Here is a 21,942-nt window from a genome sequence, read left to right as displayed (position 1 = left end):
ACCTTAAAGCACTATATAAATGCTAACTATTATTATTAAGTGTTTGGTGTATAGTAATTTGAGCATATTTTTGGTTGAATCAGATTTTGAGGGTAAAGCTGGTTGCCTATCCACCATTTAAAAATTTTGTTTCTACAAAGAAAATGTGTTTTAAGCTTCAAACCCTCAATTCACAAATAAACTTTTGAAAAACAAGGTGGTAAGGACTCTTTATACTATAAACCCTGATTGTGAAAACCTGTACTTTGAGAACTTTTAGGTTATTGCTTCTTTGACCAGGAGTCAATTAAACTGATCTCTAAGATAAACATATACTCAGAAATCACATATCTGGGAAAGCTTGCCTTAAGTTTGTCTTTGAGTACCACTGGCAAATGGATGTAATGATTCTTTGCAAAAAATTTCTGTTAAACATACCAAAAGCCACAAAAGAGCAAGCAGAAGGTTGTGATATAATTATGGATTTTCTTTTAACATACCCCCCTTTTTTGCCAATCTGACAAGGAAATAACACCAATTCATTTTGTAGTACATTTTGAACATATTATATGAAATAATGTAGGACATATATGGAATATATGTATGTGTGTGTTTATAAACACATAGATTGATATACACACATGGGTAATATGTTCAAAGTCTACTCCAAAAAAAAAAAAAGGGAAAACTTACAGTATAGTCTTTGACAGTACTTGAACTAAAATATACTTGAATTTATACTAGGGAGAATGATGCTGAAAGCTGTCCCCTTTTCTTTATTCCCTCCCTACCTCTAAACATATATTCTCTCCCCTACCCAACTTAATGATTTTAAAAAATATAATCATATCTGTCTTTTGCTGGAAATCTTAACATTTTATATATGGATGTATTTTATATATGGATGTTGTCCTAGGTAATTATTTTTACTTTGTTAGTAAACAAAGCATTTGTTCCAACTTTGACTTGCCCATTTATTCTGTTTTCTTCCTTAATCTCATTTGACCTTTTTGACTATTCTTCTATGACATTTTTTCAATGTTGTGCTTTGATTTCTCAGAACATTGGAAAATCAGAAAGGAGCTGGAGCAAAGAAGAGTCCTATGTTATGTGGACAGTATCCTGTTAAAAGTGAGGGAAAGGAACTGAAGATAGTGGTTCAACCTGAGACCCAGCACAGAGCTAGGTACCTGACGGAGGGCAGCCGCGGTTCAGTGAAAGATAGGACACAACAAGGGTTTCCTACCGTAAAGGTATTTTATTTGACCATACTCTAAGATTTTACTGCATGTTTAATCATATTTTTTTCATTGTTTTTAATCAAAACTCACCTTAAATATTTAAATACTAACTAGTATCTCTTTATTGTTGAATCATCTCAACAAAATGTAGCTGAGTATGAATTTCTACTAATATAAGTTGCCACTAATTATACAAAAGAATCTGTGTAATAATCTTTCCCATAGCCTTATTAGGTGCTACATTTTAGGAAATGACATTAATAAACTGAAGAACATCCAGGAGAGAACAACAAGAATGGTAAAGAGCTTGTATTTTATACCATATGAGCAACCATTGAAAGTTAGAGACCCTTAGTTTGGAGTAAAGAGAAGATTGGGCAGTGGTGGAACAGGGACAGAATAAGTCGTTTTTCCAAAACACACAAACTAGTTCAATATTTTTGATTGAAATATTTGGTCATAAGGGCGGCCAGGTGGTGCAGTGAGTAAGAGTGCCGGCCCCAGAGTCAGGAGACCTGGGATCGGTTCTGGGCTCGGATACTTGGCACCCACACAAAAATAACTGGCTGTGTAACCTTGAGCACAACCTGATTGCTTAAAAAAAAAAAAAGGAAAGAAATAATTGGTCATCCCCTCTCTGTCTCCTCTGCTCTGCCGGCAGCTCTTCAGCTTTGCCCCTCACCCCATGAGAATGTACACCTGCGCCAAGTTCATCTCTATCCCTGCCCTTGTGAGGAGCAGCTCTCAGCTGCTGAGTAGACTTCTATCTGCAGTGGTGCTAAAACAGCCAGAGGTTTGGACAGATGAGAACCTCAGCATTTTGGCAGCATCAGGTCCCTTGACCTCTCTTGTCTCCAAATGTGGATTCCAAACTAGTGCTGTCTCAAGGCGTTGACGCAATATTGATGCAACAGCCAAGTTTATTGGAGGTGGGGCTGCCACTGTGGGGGTGGCCGGCTCTGGAGCTGGGACTGGGACTGTGTTTGGAAGTCTCATTATTGGTTATGCCAGGAATCCCTCCCTGAAGCAGCAGCTTTTTTCCTACGCCATCCCGGGCTTTGCCCTGTCTGAGGCCATGGGACTCTTTTGCCTGATGGTGACCTTCCTCATTCTCTTCGCCATGTGATGGAGCCATTTCTATCCTCCTCTGTTTCTGAATGTTCCTCCTCATCCTCCTGGTCCTTCCATGTCTCTTCTAACCTATGTATATGTCCACCTCCATCTTACCAGGGAACCCGGGGAAAGCAATGGGCTTAGGATTTGACAGAGGAAAAACAAATAAATACTGTATTAATAAGCTGAAAAAAAAAAGAAAAGAAATAATTGGTCATTAATCAGTTGCTGTTGGACCAAACTGACTTCTTAAAATCTACCTAGCAAGTTCTTAGTAGTAATAAGTTCTTGAAACTTATTAATGGGAGCATTAATTTTATTTTTCAGTTTCCTGCCAATTAATACAATACATATACTGTTTTAATATAAAGCTTCAGGGTATTCAAGCTGCACACAACTTAGAAAAGTGATTTAAAACAAAAGGAAATTCTTTTTTTTTTTTTGGCTTTTTGGAGGGCAATTGGGGTTAAGTGACTTGCCCAAGGTCACATGGCTAGTAAGTGTTAAGTGTCTGAGGTCAGATTTGAACTCAGGTCCTCCTGACTCCAGGGCCGGTGCTGTATTCACTGAACCACCTAGGCACCGAAAAAGGAAATTCTTAGTTATTTTCTTTATATTCCCCTTTCTGGATTTCTATCATTACTTTTTCTGAGAAAGGAGAGTTGTGAAGAAGTGATGGGAAACTGATATTAAAAAACAAAACTCATTTTTGCTTCATGAAACAAAATTCTATTTTTCATTACTGATAAATTTCTTCAGAATCTACTTGTCAGTTATGTTCCCAAATGAAAAGGAAGAGCAGAGGTGATTCTGATGATAAACTTTTCAGAGTCAGTCTTAAGGTGGATTTATGTAATGGTTGGTCCTATATTGGTAGCACACAGAAGTAGATATGGGTAGGGTCTCTCTAGTTCAGTAGATAAGCTTCCTCCTATTGGATTAACCTTTAACTTGTATTTTAAAGATCTCATCCTACACCATGTTACTACCTCTTTTAATTAATCACTGCAATACAAGACTAATCTTTAAGCAGTCATTTAAGTAAAATTTGTAGTTAACTTCCATATTTTCAGAATCATCTTGAAAAGTTAAAAAAATTGGCCAATAAAGAGCAATTTTTCCTGATTAAATTTTTTCCTTATACAAGATGGAGGATATGACAAACCTGGCTTCTAGAATTTGAGAATTGGACTGACTTTGGTGAATATCAAGTCCAATACATGCCTGAAGTAATTCCCACTATGCAATATGTTGTCATCTGTCCTCTGATTGAAGACCTACAGTGAAGGTGAATTGACTGCTTCCCAAGGTGGCCTGTTTCATTTTGAGGATGCTCTAGTTGTTAAGAAGTTTTCCCTCATATCAAGCCTAAATTTGGCCGTTTTCAACTTCTGCCTGTTGCACCTAGGTTTATACTTCAGAGATGAAAGAGCAAGCCTAATCGCTCTTACTTTTTACACCACTGAGTGCAGTTGAAGACAGCTTATGTTCCCCGTATAATCCACTTGTCTTCCCAAATATTCTCTTTTTCCAGTCAAATATTTCTAATTTCTTCAGCCATTCATCATGTGGCATGAACTAGAGGCCCTTCACCCTTATTGCTTTTTTTCTGGACAGTCTAGTTTATCAGTATGGATTGACTCGCATTTATTAAGTACTTACTATGTGTTAGACACTGTGTTAAATACTGGGGATACAAAAAAAAAAGACAAAAATTTACGAAAATGTAGCAATTGGAACTGAGCTTAATAACAATAGCTGTGATACAACCAGAACAAAGTACAGCAAGATTATTGCATCCTTATTTTTATAAGCTATGCATCTCATAACCCAAGATTGCATCTTGGATTCCATATCACATTCTCTGCTCATATACATTGAGCTTATAATCTACTGAAAATTTTTAGATCTTTTATTAGACAAAGTGCTGCCTAACTATACCTCTCCCATCTTAAATTAAATTTTTTTTATTATTAAGAACTTGACAAACATTTCCATATGCAAAGAATAGAAAAAAGGGAATGTGTATGAAAATGCAATTATCTATTATGTTCCGGCTTTAAAAAAAAATAATGTAACAAACTTAACATATTAGTTTGAAAGCCATTCAACTTGTGTCTCTGAAATCCTCCTGTTCATTTTTCTGCATTTTTGCTTTTTTTTGGGAGGGCAATTGGGGTTAAGTGACTTGCCCAAAGTCACATGGCTAGTAAGTGTTAAATGTCTGAATCCTTATTTCAACTCAGGTCCTCCTGACTCCAGGGCCAGTGCTCTATTCACTGTGCCACCTAGCCGCCCCATTCTTCTGCATTTTAAAAGTGTTTCATGGGTACTCTTTTCTTTAGCATCACTATCACTAGCTACCTTTTCCCTCAAGAAGTCTCCCACCATGATAAAAAGCCTTCCCTTCTAATAAATTTACATAGTCCAAATAAATTCTCACATTGGTTATACACAAAAATGTATGTCTCACTCTTTATCATGAGTCTTATCTCTCTCTAAGGGAGATGAGAAGCATCCTTCACCATTAGGGCTTTGGAAATCATGATTAGTCATTGCATTGATCAAACTTCTTTTAAAGTTGTTCACTTTTACAATAATATTGCATAAATTGTTATGATTCTGGTTTTTTTTTCACATTGTATCAGTTCATACAAATCTTCTCGGGTTTCCGTAAAGACACTCCTTTTATCATTTCTTATGGCATAATAGTATTCCATTACATTCATATACTGAATAAACAAAAATTTGTTTATTCATTCTTTGAATCGTGATCTCCCCCATGGTTTCCAGTTCTTTGCTGTAAACAGAAAGTGCTCCTATGAATATTTTTGAATATAAGAGTCTTTTCCAACTCATTCTTTTATGTCTTTTGGATGTATGTCTTTAGTGGTATTACTGGATCAAAAGATACACAGTTTTGTGACTTTTGGGGTATAGTTCCAAATTGCTTTTCAGAATGGTTAGACCAATTCCCAGCTCCATTCCAGTGCATTAGTGTTCCTGTTTTCCCATAGCCCATCCAGTTGTCATTTTCCTCCTTTGTCAATCTAATGAGAATGTGATAGAATCTCAAAGTTACTTTAATGTACATTTCTCATTTTAGTAATTTGGAAATTTTTCCATGTGGTTGTTGATAGATTGCCTGTCATCTTTTGAGAACAGCCTTTTCCTATCCTTTACTGACCATTTATCTGTGGGAAATGTCTTTTGATTTTATATGTTTGAATCGGTTCCCTATATAACTTGGATATCAGACCTTTTAATAGAGAAAATAGCTGCAAAAATGTTTTCCCAGCCTTCTATTTGTGAGGTTAATTTATTTAACCCATGTGTAAGACTATTATTTATTAGATTAATCCTGATGATCTAACCCAGGGAAGGGTCCAGCTTTTTGACTGAGTCCAAGTTTTACAGAACAAATCCTTTTATTAGGGGGATTTGTTCTGTGAAGTTTGAATTCAAAGGGCTGCACTTGAGGACCTACGGGGGTACTAGTGGCCTCAAGCCTGTGTGGTCACAGGTACCTCACCCCTGACCTGTCAGTATTAAATCCTAATTGTTGGTCTAGTGTGCTATCCCCTCCCAGTTATTTTCAGATATGGCAAATATACCTTCTCTGTCTATGCCTTTATTCATGTCTGACAAAAAATGATAAATAGTGAAACACAAAATATCTTGAGTATCTTCACTCAAGTTGAGGTCTTCCAAAATGATATCAAATCATTGATAATTTGTTGAATCTAGCTATTCATCCAGTTTCAAATCCATTACTTATACTATTGTCTCATCCCTACCTCTTCTTTACAGAAAAATAGCATGGTATTTTATCAAGCACTTTGTTGAATCAAGATAAATTAGAAAGCATTCCTTTGATCTACCAGTTTCGAAGCTCTATCAAAAAAGTTTAAATTTTGTCTGTCAGAACCTTTTTTTGCTGAAGACATCCTGGATCTTTGTGATCATCACTTCTTTTTCTAAATGTTCCCTGACCATCTCTTTAATAATGCATTCTAAAGTTTTCCCAGGAGTCCAAGTCCAGTGCATTGTCCTATGGTTTATAGACTATTCTCTTCCCTTAAAAAAAAATCAGGACATTTCCCCTTTCTGTAGAGCTCTGGGTTCTTCTCCAGTTTTTCACATTTTTTTCAGATATCTTTAATAATGACTCAACAATCAAGCCCTCCAATTCTTTCAGTGCTTGAGGAGGATGTATTTCATATGGATAATGTGACTAAAATTCATCAAAGGCAGCTAAATGGACACTTTCCTCACTTATTCTGGATAGCATCTCCTTAGTAGCCATTTTTGTTCTGTCTTTTTTAGTCCAAGGATCATTTGTGTTGACATAAGAAAAGGAAGCAAGGGCGGCTAGATGGCGCAGTAAATGGAGCACCAGCCCTAGAGTCAGGAGGACCTGAGTTCAAATTCGGCCTCAGACACAACACAAAAACTAGCCGTGGAACCTTGGGCAAGTCACTTAACCCCAGTTGCCCTCCAAAAAGAAAAAAGAAAAGGAAGCAAAATGGAATTAAGCATCTTGTTCTTCATCTTTCTCGTCAGTTTCCATTCTCCCATCCACCTCAAATATCAGTTTTCTCTCCTCTTCAGTCCTTTTATTTTTACTTGTATATTTTAAAAATAATCACACATGCATACTGTGCTGTTTTTTAAAAAATTTCATCCTTTGTTAACACCCTTTCCTCTATCTTCTGTATGTGTCTTTTAAAAATTTAAGTTCTTGGACTTTTCAAGGAAATTTATGGTTTTATTGCTCCTTTGAATTATTTCCCTTTGTGTCTTAACAGTTTCATTCTTGAGAATCTCACCTCCCTCCTGGGCTGACTTCTCTTAACGCCACCCCCCCCCCCCAAATTTTAATATATGGTGTCCTGCCTATTTTTCCTTTAACCCCTTTGAAAACTGATCTCCCAAAATCTACTAGTGATAATCAGATTCATAAATTTTTCCCCCTTATTAGTTTCTCTACCTCCTGAAGGAGTAAATTACCATTAAGACAAGTTAGTAAGTTATTAGTTTCTCTGTTTTTGGCAGAGGAAAAAGCTCCGGCAGATGTCTGGATAGTTGAAGTCCACCATCATCAGTATATCATATTTGTGTGCCAGTCTATTTCTCAAACTCCTCATCTGTTTTCATATTTCTGTCCACATGGTCTGTAGCAGTGATGTTGAACTCAACTGGATACTAGGGCAGCAAACCTATACATAAGGATCCCAGCAGGCCACTCATTGACTTAGAAAACTACATATTGACATTATCTATATTCTATTGTATTTTTTGTTGTTGTTAAATATTTCCCCAATTACATTTTAATTTGGTTCAGGTCACACTTGAGATGTGGTACATGGACAGTTTATTAGACATCTCTGTTCTGCAGTATATTATAAGTGTCAAAATAACTTCAATTTCTCTCTCCACTGAATATCACTAAAATATATTCCACCATGCTTTTAGACTCTGGACCTCCTCACCTAACGATGGCATCTTAATATACAGTGTTTTCCCTCCCTCTTTTATCTGTCCTTTTTCTTTTGAATAAGATATGCTCCATCTCACCAAGTTTCCTTGATCTCTTTGCATTAGGACCTCTAGCTAATTTTATTTGTTTCCTAAACTTTGTTTACTTGTTTATTAATGTTTTAGGCCATGGGTTTTACTACTAGCTCCTTTCTTGTATCTTTTCTTCACTGAAATTTTTTTCCTATATTGTGACTATTTTCTATGGCTCTAGCCTGGTGAAGATAGACAGTTTTTTCTCTTTGCCCCAATATTTTCAGTTTAGAGCTTTTAAAATTAGATTCATAAAAGTCCACACCAAAAGAGTCTTAAAAGCATTTGTTAGGTGTTCTCCATACCTTGCCAGGGCCCTGCCATTTCTGTATTTTAAGCCATTGTTCAGAAATTCAAATACTATAAGACAACATTTTTGCTAGCTTCTTTTTTAGCCCAAGCACAACAGAAAATTAAACAGAGATTGAAATGGGCTATAAACTAAAGATAATTTAACAGTTTCCTTTTTTGTTTTGACTTCTATATTAAGCAAAATGTAGATTTGCATCATGATTTTTATAAGAAGATTAAAACATGGAGGAATCAAATTATCTAAACTTTATGCTGTTCACTGCCTAATCGTTGCAGATTTTATGCCACATCTTTTGCAAAAAAAAGTGTAGTGCAACCATTATGTGACATTTTTAAAAAAATATTTGTGCTGATATTACGTAAAAATCATTATTATCAGATTGTCTTTGGTGCAAGATTAAGATGCATGGAATACTTGTGAATATACAATAAAGTTGGGAAGATGCAAGTCTTAACATAATACTTGATTTACTCACAATAGCTTCACCTGTCTGCTCAACTCCCCTTGTGCCTATGGCTCTTCATTGGGTTGAATGACAATACTATTAGTGCTGTAGTGCTCTAAATAAACCACTCAAGTTGGCTTTCAGAAATAAACTGACAGCACGTGTGCTGAGAATTCTAGGCTTAGGAGATAAATGCATATTCATATACCACTGGTGAATACGTTGCTGCTCTATTTACCTTTTAAGCAGTGTGACAAACAGAACTAGACCACATGACAATTATGTGATGAAAGATTATAAACCATTATGAGACTTGGGGGGGAGAGAAAACAGGGTACAACAGTTATACAGTGGTGACAGTTATGTGGTGAAATACAGTACTTGATATTAGTTGTTAGTTTTAGAATGTTGACTTCATATTTTAGAAGTATTATTGAGAAATAAGAGAATAACCATGAAAACTGTTAAAGCTTTGGAAAATAGGGCTATGACATTAAGTAATCAGCTTTCCTTTGAATGAAAGCTTTGGCCCAAAGAACCTCTCACTCTTCCGCATTATTTATAAAGTCACATTGGTTAAAAAACAGACCTGTAAAGACCAAATGAATTTAAAATAGCATAAACGCTATTCTTTATAGAAGAAGATGATGCCACTGTAGGATGTATTTTGAACTTTCCTTTACTAACACTTCTTGTGACTGCTTTTATGAAACAGTGGTTCAGGATTATAATAAATAATAATAAATTTTAGCCAAAGACTAGATTTTTGCTGCAAATCTAACTGGCTCTTATGTGATAATACTCGTTACATAGACATGGACCTTAGCAGACAGATGCTAATTATTATATTATAATGTTATAAGATGTTTTCATTTTATTTTTATACTCATAAATTATACTTCTACTACTAAAAGCCAAAGCATAAATGCAATTTAATTATTCTATTAGTATTAATAATTTTGTTTTTATATAATATGTTTTCTGTTAGTGTAAGTTCTTATGATTTAAATGGGACTTTGTTTTTGAGTAGCAACATTTTTTTCTTTCAAGAAATTTTTTTACTCTCTTAATTTTTATTTTTTCAAAATTTGGTGATTTCATTGTTACCTTGAATCTGTGTTATATACTTTATTTTTTCAAAACTATTTCATTTTATAATTTAACTATTGAAGGTCAATTAACTTACTGTTTTTTGCTATTTGATTCTAGCTGGAAGGACACAATGAGCCTGTAGTGTTACAAGTCTTTGTGGGTAATGACTCTGGTCGAGTGAAACCACATGGGTTTTATCAGGCCTGTAGAGTAACTGGTAGAAATACAACTCCTTGCAAAGAAGTTGATATTGAAGGCACTACAGTTATTGAAGTTGGCCTTGATCCTAGCAACAACATGACACTGGCGTAAGTAATAAGAATTTTTTTCCTTCATGTGTAATCATTTGGGTAGTTGAATAGGAAAAATTTTAATTTTTGGCCTTTTGGAATTTTTGAAATGTGATTTTAAGCACTTTTTATTGTATTGTTTTATTTACTTCAACAAATGTGAAATAGTAAAAGTAATATAGAATATAATAGATTTAAATCATCAGCCTTTCCTTATGTAGCTTTCTGTTGAGTTTTTAAATATTGTACTTCATGCTTGCTTGCTAGGTTTTTTTGTTTTTGTTTTTTTAATAAGCAATCAGGGTTAAGTAACTTGCTCAAGGTTACACGGCCAGTTATTTCTGGGTGTGGTGCTGAGTATCTGAGCCCGGATTTGATTCAGGTCATCCCGACACTGGAGCCGGTGCTCTTACTCGCTGAGCCACCTGGCCGCCCCATGCTTGCTAGGTTTTATGTCTAACTTCTGTATTCTATTTTCTTTGAAACATGACAAATTGAAAATATTCTTAAATTATTTGTTTTTTGCATTCTTTTCTTTTTAAATTGAGAGTTTCAAATTCTCTTCCTCTCTCCCACCCCCTCTTCTACTCACTGAGAATGCAAGTAATATGATATCAATTATACCTGTGAAATCATGCAAAACATTCTTCCATATTAGCCATATTTCCAAAAAAAGCAAGAAAATAAAATGAGAAAATTGTATTTGAGTTTGCACTCAGAGTTCATTGGTTCTCTCTGGAGAGGGATAGCCTTTTTTCATCATGAGTTCTTTGGAACTTAGATCAGTTGTATTGATTAGAGTAGTCAAATCTTTCACAGTTGATCATCATTGTAATAGTGCTGTTACTTTACACAATGATCTCCCCAATTCTTCTCACTTCTGTTTGCATCAGTTCATATAGTTTTTGCCACGTTTTTCTGAAACTACCCCACTTGTCATTTTCCACAGCACAAATAGTACTCCATCACAATCATATCCCACAACTTCTTTTCATTTATTTTTTTTTTTAGGGCAATCGGGGTTAAGTAACTTGCTCAAAGTTACATGAGCAGTTATTTCTGGGTGTGGTGCTAAGTATCAGAGCCCGGATTTGATTCCAGGTCATCCCGACTCTAGGGCTGGTGCTCTTACTCACTGAGCCACCTTAAATTATCCCTCCTCAATCTTATTTTCTAAGTCATTTGTTTTTCCAATTGAGATATTTCAGGTTTTCTTCTATTTTTTCATCTTTTTTTACTTTGTTTTATTATTGCCTAATGTCTCATGGCATCATTAATTTACATTTACCTAATTCTAATTCTAAGGAATTATTTTATTCAGTGAGCTTTTATACCTCTTTTTCCATTTGGCCTATTCTGATTTTTAAAGAGTTCTTTTAAAATGTTATTTTCTTCAACAATTTTTGAGCCTCTTTTACCATGCTATTAATTCTTTTTTCATAATTTTCTTGCATCACTTTCATTTCTTTTCCCATTTTTTCCTCTACCACTCTTTCTTCACCTCTTCCAGGAATTCTTGTTGGATTTTGGTCCAGTTAGCCTTTTTCTTTGAAGCTTTGTAGCGATTTTCACATTGGTGTCTTCTGAGTTTATATCTTAGAGGTCCCTAGTAGTCATTTTTTAATGGTCCAGTTCATTCTTTTGTTTTGTTGGTCATTATTCCAGCCTTTTTCTTCTCTTCAAACTTTATGTTAAAGTTGGGCTGTGCTCATCTGGGGTAGGGAGGCACTATCCCAAGCTTCAGGCTTTTCCATGCTGCTATTTTCAAAACTAGTTCTGGGAATCTGCCAGTTTTTAGGGCTTCCAAGGTGATGTGATCTGGGTAGAAGCATAGTCATTGCTTTTCTGGTCTGTGCTCTGGTCTTTACACATATTATTGAACTTAATATTGTCATACCACCTCTAGTGTCATTAATGTGTTCTGCAAAAGACATGACAGATAAGATGTTGTTATTAATAGATAATCAGCCAAATGATTTAGTAGGATCTCATTTTATCACAGTGCTATTATTCAGGCCTTTAGTAATATTGACTACTCCATTTTCATATCTCCCTTCATTGGCTAGTTTTAATGAATTCCCCTTTCTTAATGTAGTACAATGAAAGAAGCACTGTCCATGCAGTCAGAGTGACTTTAGGTTAATGTCATAGCCCTGATGCTTACTATTTGGCCTTGTAAAGTCACTTAATTTACCTGGACCTCAGTCTCTTCATCTGTAAAATGGGGACTTAGTGGCCTCTGAGGCATCTTCCATATCAAGATCTGTAAACTTCTAAGTCTATTATCAACTCTGGTTTTTTCTGAGCCATTGGTAATCAAGAATACTTTAAAAAATTTTCATATCTGGATGTAAAAGTCAGAAGTTTCGGGGCGGCTACGTGGTGTAGTGAGTAGAGCTCTGGCCCTGGAGTCAGGAGGACCTAAATTTGGATCCAGCCTCAGACACTTAAACAACAACAAAAAAAAACTAGCCATGTGACCTTGGGCAAGTTACTTAACCCCAATTGCCCTCCAAAAAGCCAAAAACAAAAAAGTTAGAAGTTTGCTAATTTTATATTTACTATCTACTGCATTTATTTTCCTGCTTCTCATATCTAAAACTGATTTTGTGAATGTTGTTTTAGGTCTTGTTAACTAGTTTAATTTTCACATTTTGTTAGAGTTTTTTTTGCTTTTTAGTTTTTACCCTTGTGTTGTAGGAACACATATAGTACTAACTAACCCCTTTAGACTTGTTTAAGATGTACCTATTACAGAAGCTCAATTCCTCTCTCTAAAACAGTTGAAAGGGCTCATGTGAGCCAATGATGAATTTATTTGTAATTTGTAAGTGGCCATTGACCCAGTGTTTATTGTTGTCATTCTTTCTTTGAACACTGCAGCTTTCTAGACCTTGGGAAGTCATCTTTTTGAAGACTTGTTAGATTTTTCTTTCAATAAATATTAATCATATAGGTCTTATTTCTGAGGTCCTCTTTTTTCCCTTAAGTAAATGAAAAGTCAGTAACTATTTCCTATTGTGGAGATAATTTAAAATTATTTAGTCATCTATCATGACTTGTATTTGACACATGACTTCCTTTGCCAAATAACTGAATTGTGGAAGTAGCAAATGGTTGAGACACTATGCCTAGTAGCAAGAATATTCACATGCTATAGCTATTTGTACTTAGCTATAAAAATCATTGGGGGCATAAAGGATATCTGCTAGAATGCTACTTGATTTTAGGATTCATTTTCAAGACTGTGCTAAATGGGCAAAAAATACTGTGAGGATGCATAGAATTTCTGATAAAATAATCAGGTCATTTTCATAATACCCTTATGACTTTTTAAAAATAAAAAATATAACAAACTTCCTAGCTCAGCTTATAAAAATTAACTGCAGGGGCAGCCAGGTGGCGCAGTGAGCGCCGGCCCCAGAGTCGGGAGACTTGGGATCTGTTCCGGCCTCAGATACTTGGCACCCACACAAAAATAACTGGCCATGTAACCTTGAGCAAGTTACTTAATTGGTTAACTGCAAAATTAGAGGCTAAGTTATATCGTCAAAAAGTATTAAAGTAGAAGTCTCTTTCCTAAACCAAGACTGATATTCTGGCTTTAAAATGGTGTTTTGTATTTTACATTCTTTCCATTTATTGTTTCTTCTATTAATAATGATCATATGCAAAAGCAAGTATTGGAGTAAAAAATAATACAAAATCATTGTTTGAGATAACTCATGATTTATGTAACAATTTAAAATTAATTACAAAGTTCATTTCTTTATAAGTAAACATTAAAGAACTTAGAGATGTATGGTTAATATATAGGCACTAATTTTGACTCTGTATTTGATGATTTTTTTATATAAAAAGAAATCTTACTATATATAATTCTATTCATTCTCTTCCTGCTGAAGGGATGTAGTTAGTAGTCCCTTGTCTCAAACAAGACTGCTATTCTATATTCTATATTCAGTTTAGATTTTAATATGGAAATTTGTAAGTGTGATTTTATGGAAATTATCTCCATTGGGTGCCACACACCAGTAAATATTAATAATGCAATCTTTTTTATTCCTTAGGGTGGACTGTGTAGGGATCTTGAAACTCAGAAATGCTGATGTTGAAGCTAGAATAGGAATTGCTGGTTCCAAGAAAAAAAGCACTCGGGCCAGACTGGTTTTTCGAGTTAACATCACACGGAAAGATGGCTCAACTTTAACACTACAAACACCCTCCTCTCCAATTCTATGTAGTAAGTAGCTGTAGTGTATATACTATCTACAACTATCTATAGCATGTAAATATAAAGATATTATATACCTGGGAACACTGATTTTTATTTTTATTGCATTCTAACTGAATCACTGAATCATATAACTAAGTTGCCAGTAATTGAGCTCTAGCTTTAAAATTTTGTAAATGATATAATATAAATGTTCGGGTCTCCTGAAAACTAGCTAAACTTTCTTAGAATAAAGAAAAAGTAAATGATCTGGATAAAATAAGGAAACATCTATTTTTACTGATTGCTTATCCCTATCACATGCTACATCATTAGTTAATTTTATTAGGTTAAATTTTTTTCTAGGCTCTTGATTTTATTGTAAATTCCAGTAGCTATACTTATTGTTCTTCCCACTTCAAGAAGCCTATACCACACTATAGAGAAGTCTTAACAATCCCTCTGACTTCCAAGTTCCTCTAAAGGGATCCTTTGTTTTGAAGGATTAATCAGGCAATTTCACAGCAATAGTTTCTTAGTTTGGGGGGTTGTTTTTCCTTTTTGACTTCCTTGAAATTGACCATGCTTCATGCAGTGATCCTTAAACTGACTTCCTCAAACCAATAGCCCCTGCAGTATCTGTCACTGAAGTGTACTTAATAAGAGTTAAAATTTTTGCTTATTTCCAAAGAGTTTCTTCCAAATAATAGAATGAACAAATAAACACAATGAAACATATATATATGACACAAAATCCAGTAATCATGTGACAGAGAACTAATTAAAAATGGGACATCCAGCTCAAACTGTTTTCATCTTGTCAAGGTCAGACATTCAGAGTTGGCTTAGCTTCATTAGAAATACACAACATGGGGGTGGCTAGGTAGCACAGCAAGAGTGAGCACCGGCCCCAGAGTCAGGATGACCTGGGATCGAATCCGGGCTCAGATACTTAGCACCACACCCAGAAATAACTGGCCGTGTAACCTTGAGCAAGTTACTTAATCCCAATTGCTTAAAAAAAAAAAAAAGAAATATACAACATGACCATAACCTTTGTTGTCTTAAAATGAAGCCATAACAAAATTATTCCTTATACCAAATAATTTACACTGTAGCTTTCATGAATTTAGGAAGGATTCCTGAATGAGGATATTTCTTTAGATATATCCCATACCAAATTTTTTATTTCTTATTTGCAAAATCTAGATACAGCATATGGATTCTTTTTATCTTATTTTTTTAAAATCGACCCTATCTTTTTAGTCCAACAAAAAGAGGTTTATCAATAAAATTACAATTTGGAATAAATTTTATTACAATAATGTTTCCTCTATCCTATCCTATATTTTATATATATATAAAAATAAACACACATACATACACACTCACATACAGATATGTACACATATGTAACACATATGTGTACATATCTGTATATGAGTGTGTATGTATGTGTGTATATATATATATTTTTTTTCTGGTAAGAAAAACTGCCAGAACAATAATTATATTTTAAAACATAGTGGTCACACCTATATAAGTTTCTCATTTAAATAGTAGGCTTAAATAGAAATAATAAAAGCTTATTGACATTTCTCTATAGATGTGTTTCATATTGTCATTTTGCTGAATTTTTACCTAAGTGGGCCTTTGCAAGTACATAGATTTTTAAAATACATGTTACTTAGTAATTTGTAAGTAGATGAAAGTTTTGTTTTATTATTGAGTGAAGAGAATCTTGTTTTAATTTCACCCAATTTTAGATCTTAATGATCTTAGAGATTGAGGTCCAGACATAATTATGTCTTTTCCAAGGTCACAGAGTAAGTAGAAGTACCTAGAGCCACACCCAGGTCTTCCAACTACTTGATCACTCCTCTTTCCATTATTCCACAAAGTCTTTTAGTATTTCAATTCTTTTTTGTCTATATTGTTAATATGTATGACCATGCTGAGAAATTAGTTGTTACTTATCCTAACTAGAATATAAAACAGTACGTATGACATTTAGTTTTTTTTAGTAAGTTAAGTTTTCTCTTGGATTTAGATGGAATACAAAGGCAAGATTTTGTGTGGATGAAATTGGATAAGGGAGAGTAAATGAAGTCCCTAAAAAGAAAATTCCCGCTTCCTGAGCATTTTAGAATAATATTGGTATTTTAGTGTCTATTTTACATTTAGATTATGAATGGAAAAATAGAAGAATTTATTAAGTAACAGCTATGTGTCAGGTACTGAGCTGTGTCCTGGGAATATAACTATAAAGTGAGAGGGGGTCTGCCTTCAAAGAGCTTACATTCCAATAGAGGAAGTGGATGGAATGGTAAATGGAACCATAGGACAGTGAAATGGCATGTTCCTTTCAGATACATGATTTGTTGATTTATTTGCTCTTCCCAGCATTGTGGGACAGAAAGACAAAGCTGCATGTCAGGGCAGATAGCAAAAAGATGGATAAGATGAGAGGTGAATCAATCAATATGCCCTTATTAAGCATTTAACATGTGCTAGTCACAGTGCTAAGCACTAGAGATACAAAGAAAGGCAAAAACAACCTTTGCCCTCAAAAAGCCAAAATTTTAATGAGGTGGTACAGTGGATAGAAGTTCCTGGAGTCAAGAAGACCTGAGTTCGAATCCCTCCTTCACTTACTAGCTATACTACCCTGGACAAGTCACTTTAAACTTCATCTGCCTCAGTTTCCTCAATTGTAAAATAGGAACAATAATAGCACCCACCTTCTAGGGTTATTGATGGAATTAAATAAGGTGATATTTGTAAAACACTTAGCATAGGACTTCAAAGATCAGAAGCTACAAATTGTCTAATTAGGGTTTTTTTCCAAGCATATTAAATACTTATAGTTTAATTCTGTCATTAATTAGGGATTTTTTTCCTTCTGAATGATTGAATGCAAATGAGAGCACTTCAGATGTTTATTGCTCAACATTATGCCTGCTACATACCTGTTTAGAAGGAATTGGTTTATTTTTAATCAGATTAGTGATACTTCTTTTTTTGTTGTTTTTTGTTTTTGTTTTTTTGCTTTTTGCAGGGCAATTGGGGTTAAGTGACTTGCCCAAGGCCACACGGCTAGTTTTTGTGTTAAGTGTCTGAGACCAGATCCAAACTCAGGTCCTCCTGACTCCAGGGCTGGTGCTCTATTCACTGCGCCACCTAGCTGCCCTTAGTGATACGTCTAAAGGGTTTCAAGAAACACTTCTAAGTTGTTTGTCCATTAGTCAGACCTTTGAGAACTTAATGATATCCAGTAATAGTTTTCAAAGGGCATTACCTTCTCTGATTTCACGGAAAAAAGAATCTTTAGTTGTACTGCCCTAATGTGGTTGTTTTAGTGGGTATGACTTCATAAAGTCACTCAGAAAGGTGTAATATTTTCAAGGAGCTTAAGCTTAGAGAAAAATATCATAGATGTAGATGCACTTAAATGAAACTTTAAACCAAAGCACAGGTGACATTTTATTGTCTAAAAATGTTTTGTCTTCATATGTGTTTTATTGAATATGTTTTACATGAATGCAGCATATTTGAGAAGGGTGATAAAGTACAATGAGAATGAGGAGGAGATAGGCAGGGTTTGGGTTAGAAGTGGACAGGGAGATGGAGGGAAACAGGAAGATGGAAGACAGGCAGAGAAGAAATGAGGGCAGAAGGTGAGGAAAGCAGAAGGGAGAGGGAGGAAACAGGCATTTGATGTTCCATCTAAAAACATTTGTCCTTTGGAAAGAAGGCTTGTTGCCAGTATTTTTGCTGCTAATTATGGCAGTTTTAAAAATCCTGCCCTTTGGTGATAGCTCAGAGCTTCTCCAATCTTTTAAGCAGGATTGGAAGTGACTGACCACTTCAAGGGAAATTAAAGGGTCTTTCCTTTTTATTTCTCATGCTTGGAATTCCCCACAGAATATGTATATGTGTTTGTATATCACTTTTAGTTACCCTGTAATATTATTAGAAAATTGTGAAATTATTTATTAACCATATTACAGGTGCTTAAATACTTGTTGATTGATTCATTGTATTTGTACCCTCATGACTTAGCACAGTGTCTGGCACATAGTAGTTGCTTAATAAATGCTTGTTGATTGATTGATCTTATATGCAGTCCAAACCAGATTTAAATGTCTTTGAGAAATATTTCACCAAGTAAATAAAATACAGTAAAATGTAGATAGTATTAATATGTAGTTTTCTGATTCAGTATGCAGTTTACAGGGATCCTTATGTACAAGTTAGGAGCTCCAATTTCTATGTGATTCCACTGCTGCAGTGTATAGAAAGCTGACCTGGACACCTTGAAGACCTGAGTTTCAAGTGTTACCTTCAACATTCTGTGGCCCAGGGCAAGTCACTTGACCTTTCAATCTTCTGAGCACCTTTTTAAGATTGTATCATGCTGAGCAGGTACTGATTTGTATTGGTAGATGAAGTGTTCTTCAGGGAGTTCCTTAGGCCAATGAAATCATAGGTCTCCTTCAAAAATATTAAATATGACTTTCACCTCCTATAACCACTCTTCCTACCTTTAATTTTTTTCTTAGGTTATTTGGTAGTATCTTTTTTGTTGTTATTGTTGTTGTACTATTGGCTAGAAATGTCTGGAAATTTGACTTTTTCCCAGAATGAAGTACACTGGTTTGACTTGATTATAATCTGACACTTTACTCCAAAAATTCCTTCATAACTTCTTATATTAGTAAAAAGGAGACAAAACTTGGAAATTAAGTCAGTTCTCTCTCATTAAATTTTGATACGTAAACAATATATCATGATGAATTAAGATGTAGCATAACCTAAGATCATCATGCTGAATTTTGCCCCATTCAGCAAAGACAAATTAGAAAAGGTTTGATTACACATGTATTAGTATTTTTCCACTAAAGTTTTTCTGCAACGTTTATTTGATAGGGTAGTTATTGTAATGCTATTGATAGGATCATGTTGAAAATAATGAATTAGTAAACCAAGTAAGTGTTTTAACTTTTAATTTGTTTTTATTTCACTGTATTTGTACAATTTTATATACTTATTCCTCAAGCAGAAAGGTTTAGCAATTCATTTTTCAGTGCCTAGAAGTTTTTAATATTTTTTTTGTTGGAAAATCTTAACTTCTTGATTAGTAAGAATTCTTTGGAATCCATCAAAGAAAGTGCATATTTGAAAGCTGTTTATATAACATCAAAGTGATAGTATTTTTACATTTTGTTTTACTTATTAGTATAGTCACTTTTCCCCTCTCTACCAGTTTATGAATTAAAATCTATATCACTGATAACCAAATAATATAGCCTTTTAGATCTGTTTCGTATAAACCGGATCCTTTTGGATAACCATTAAACTTAAGTAGAAAAGACCTTTTTATATCTCATAAGTTATATTATTTTTGAATTGTCACAACCTACTTCTTTGTGTATAGTAAATGTAAATATGAAGACATACACTGTACCCTCTAAAGGGCCTCATTTGGCAGCCTTTTACTTTCAAAGCGTTAGAGGAAAAGATAATGAGATAGAAAAGATAATGGGGGAAGTTTTAGTGTCATTAGTGAAGTGGAATTTTACATAACATTTGAAAGTGGGGGAAGGGAAGAGTTCTTTTACTTCATCGCTAATCAAACCTATTCTTATAGGTTTACACCTCTCCTTTTGGTTTTCCTTTCAAAATATTTGCCCTTTGTATCTTAAACATAACATGCCTTTCCAAAATAAGTCTAGAATTCCAAAAATACTTCTAGCCCAAATGAACTTGAAACTTTACAGTGGTCTAGTCATCCCTGTCTCTGGGTGTATTTTAACCAACATTAATTTTAGTGTATACAGTACATACAAATATATTTGTATACAACTTCTTACTTGCACACAGACATCATTGAAAGTATCTCCATTATAAATTTAATATTTAGTTAGGATAACTATTAAATTGTGTAATTAGTAAATGAATTGTAGCAAAGATAAAATTAAGTAGACTACAGCCATTTTCATGATTTTGAGTACTCCCTCTGTAAAAGTAGATCATGATCTTTCATTAGAACACAATTTACTGAATTACGGTTGCCAAAAAATTCACCACCTAGTGATCACCTAAGAGGTGATAAGAGTCTTACTTTTACCATCCCTTCCTGGGCCTGTTTGAAAAACTTTCCCAGACTGGAAGGGTCTAGTAGACCTTGTGCTTCAGTCATAACTGAACCCAGGATCACACGGGAAGTATTATATAAGTGGAGAAAAACTAAGTATGCATCAATAAATAACAAGAAAATATAGAAAGTCATTTGTTTTGTACTAAAAGTGTAGTAAAAATGTAATGCGAATTTGTGATATTAGATGAAGTCTATGCTAAATTACCCTTTCTCTGTAATAAAGAAGTTCGATAAACACATTCATATTTTAAGAAGAGTCCTTTTAGCTAATTGAATATTTTTTTTTTTTGCTTTTTGGAGGGCAATTGGGGTTAAGTGACTTGCCCAAGGTCATATGGCTAGTTTTTGTGTTAAGTGTCTGTGGCCGGATTTGAACTTGGGTCCTCCTGACTCCAGGGCCAGTGCTATATTCACTGCACCACCTAGCCACCCCTTATTGAATATTTTTAAGAAGTTTGGAAATGTTCACTTGTAAAGGAATTATTAATGTTATCTGCAAATTGTTATCAGTTCATTAACTATAGGTACTTAAGTGTCTCTGTTTCCAGCACTTGGCTAACTTCAGTAGGGATCACCTTTATTCCCGAAAATAACAAACTTGTATTTTAATTTTTGTCCTCTGCCTCTTCTTGGTGAGAGGCTAAGTTGTGTTTTGATTTCCAGGCCTGCCTCTGGGTGATCTTGATTCTAAGGTCTCTGTTGATTAATCTTTCAGAGGTTCCTCCTAAGACTCTAGGTCTGTAAGTTATTAGCAGTATTGTTGATCTGTATCTGCAGAGAGAGTTGTCTCATGTGGAGTTCTCAATACCAAAACAACCACAGATCAGGACCAAAGAGAATTTTCCTGGAGGACTCACTTAATCAGTGCTAGTACTTTTCAGTCAGGCGATAAGCATTTCTGCCAAGCACTGTGCTAAATGGATGGTGATACAAAAAGAGGGCTTTCTCTGCCCTCAAGGAACTTACAGTCTGATGGAGGAGACAACATGCAAATAAATATACACAAACCAAGAGCTATATATAGGATAAATGTGAAATAATTAACAAAGAGAAGGCCCTAGAACGTAAATGACAGGATTTTAGTTGGAACCCAAAGGAAACCAGGGAAGTCAGTAGGCATCGTTGAGGATGGAGAGAATTCCAGGCATCCAGGTCTGACCATGTCAGTCCCCTACTCAGTAAATTGCCCTGGGTCTCTGTCATCTCCAGGGGCATCCAATACAAAATGTTCTGTTTTGGCATTCAAAGCCCTTCATAATCTAGCCAGCTCCCTCTTCCTTTTCCAGTCTTCTTATACCTTACACCCCCACCATGGTACTCTGTGATCCAGTGATACTGACTTCCTGGATGGCTGTTCCACAAAAAAGGCAGTCAGTCTCTCTAAGCTTTGGGCATTTTCTCTGGCCCCCATGCCTGGAATTCTCTCCTTCCTCATCTCTGCCTGCTGACTCCCCTGGCTTCCTTCAAGTCCCTTCTACAGAAGCCTTCCCCAACCCCTCTTAATTCTAGTGCCTTCCCTCCATCA

General features: G+C 34.9%; 1 protein-coding gene and 1 pseudogene across 8 annotated transcripts in view; both read left to right on the top strand.

Moving 5' to 3' along the window:
* Positions 1 to 21,942, top strand: part of NFAT5 (nuclear factor of activated T cells 5) — a 155,564-nt gene that overhangs the window by 96,892 nt on the left and 36,730 nt on the right. For all 8 annotated transcript variants that reach the window (XM_069085459.1, XM_069085467.1, XM_069085463.1 and 5 more), the window contains 3 exons: positions 1,040 to 1,232; positions 9,872 to 10,062; positions 14,115 to 14,287. In XM_069085459.1, the coding sequence (XP_068941560.1) occupies positions 1,040 to 1,232; positions 9,872 to 10,062; positions 14,115 to 14,287 (557 nt within the window). The remainder of the gene's footprint in view (positions 1 to 1,039; positions 1,233 to 9,871; positions 10,063 to 14,114; positions 14,288 to 21,942) is intronic.
* Positions 1,239 to 6,983, top strand: LOC138159264 (ATP synthase F(0) complex subunit C2, mitochondrial pseudogene; annotated as a pseudogene).

Source organism: Petaurus breviceps, unplaced genomic scaffold (genome assembly GCF_028583685.1).
Source record: "Petaurus breviceps papuanus isolate PSGF00001 unplaced genomic scaffold, PetGlider_PUasm1.0 176, whole genome shotgun sequence".
NCBI classification, from domain to species: Eukaryota; Metazoa; Chordata; class Mammalia; order Diprotodontia; family Petauridae; genus Petaurus; species Petaurus breviceps.
The sequence above is the reverse complement of the archived record's forward strand: the minus strand, read 5'-3'. Positions and strand labels throughout refer to the sequence as shown.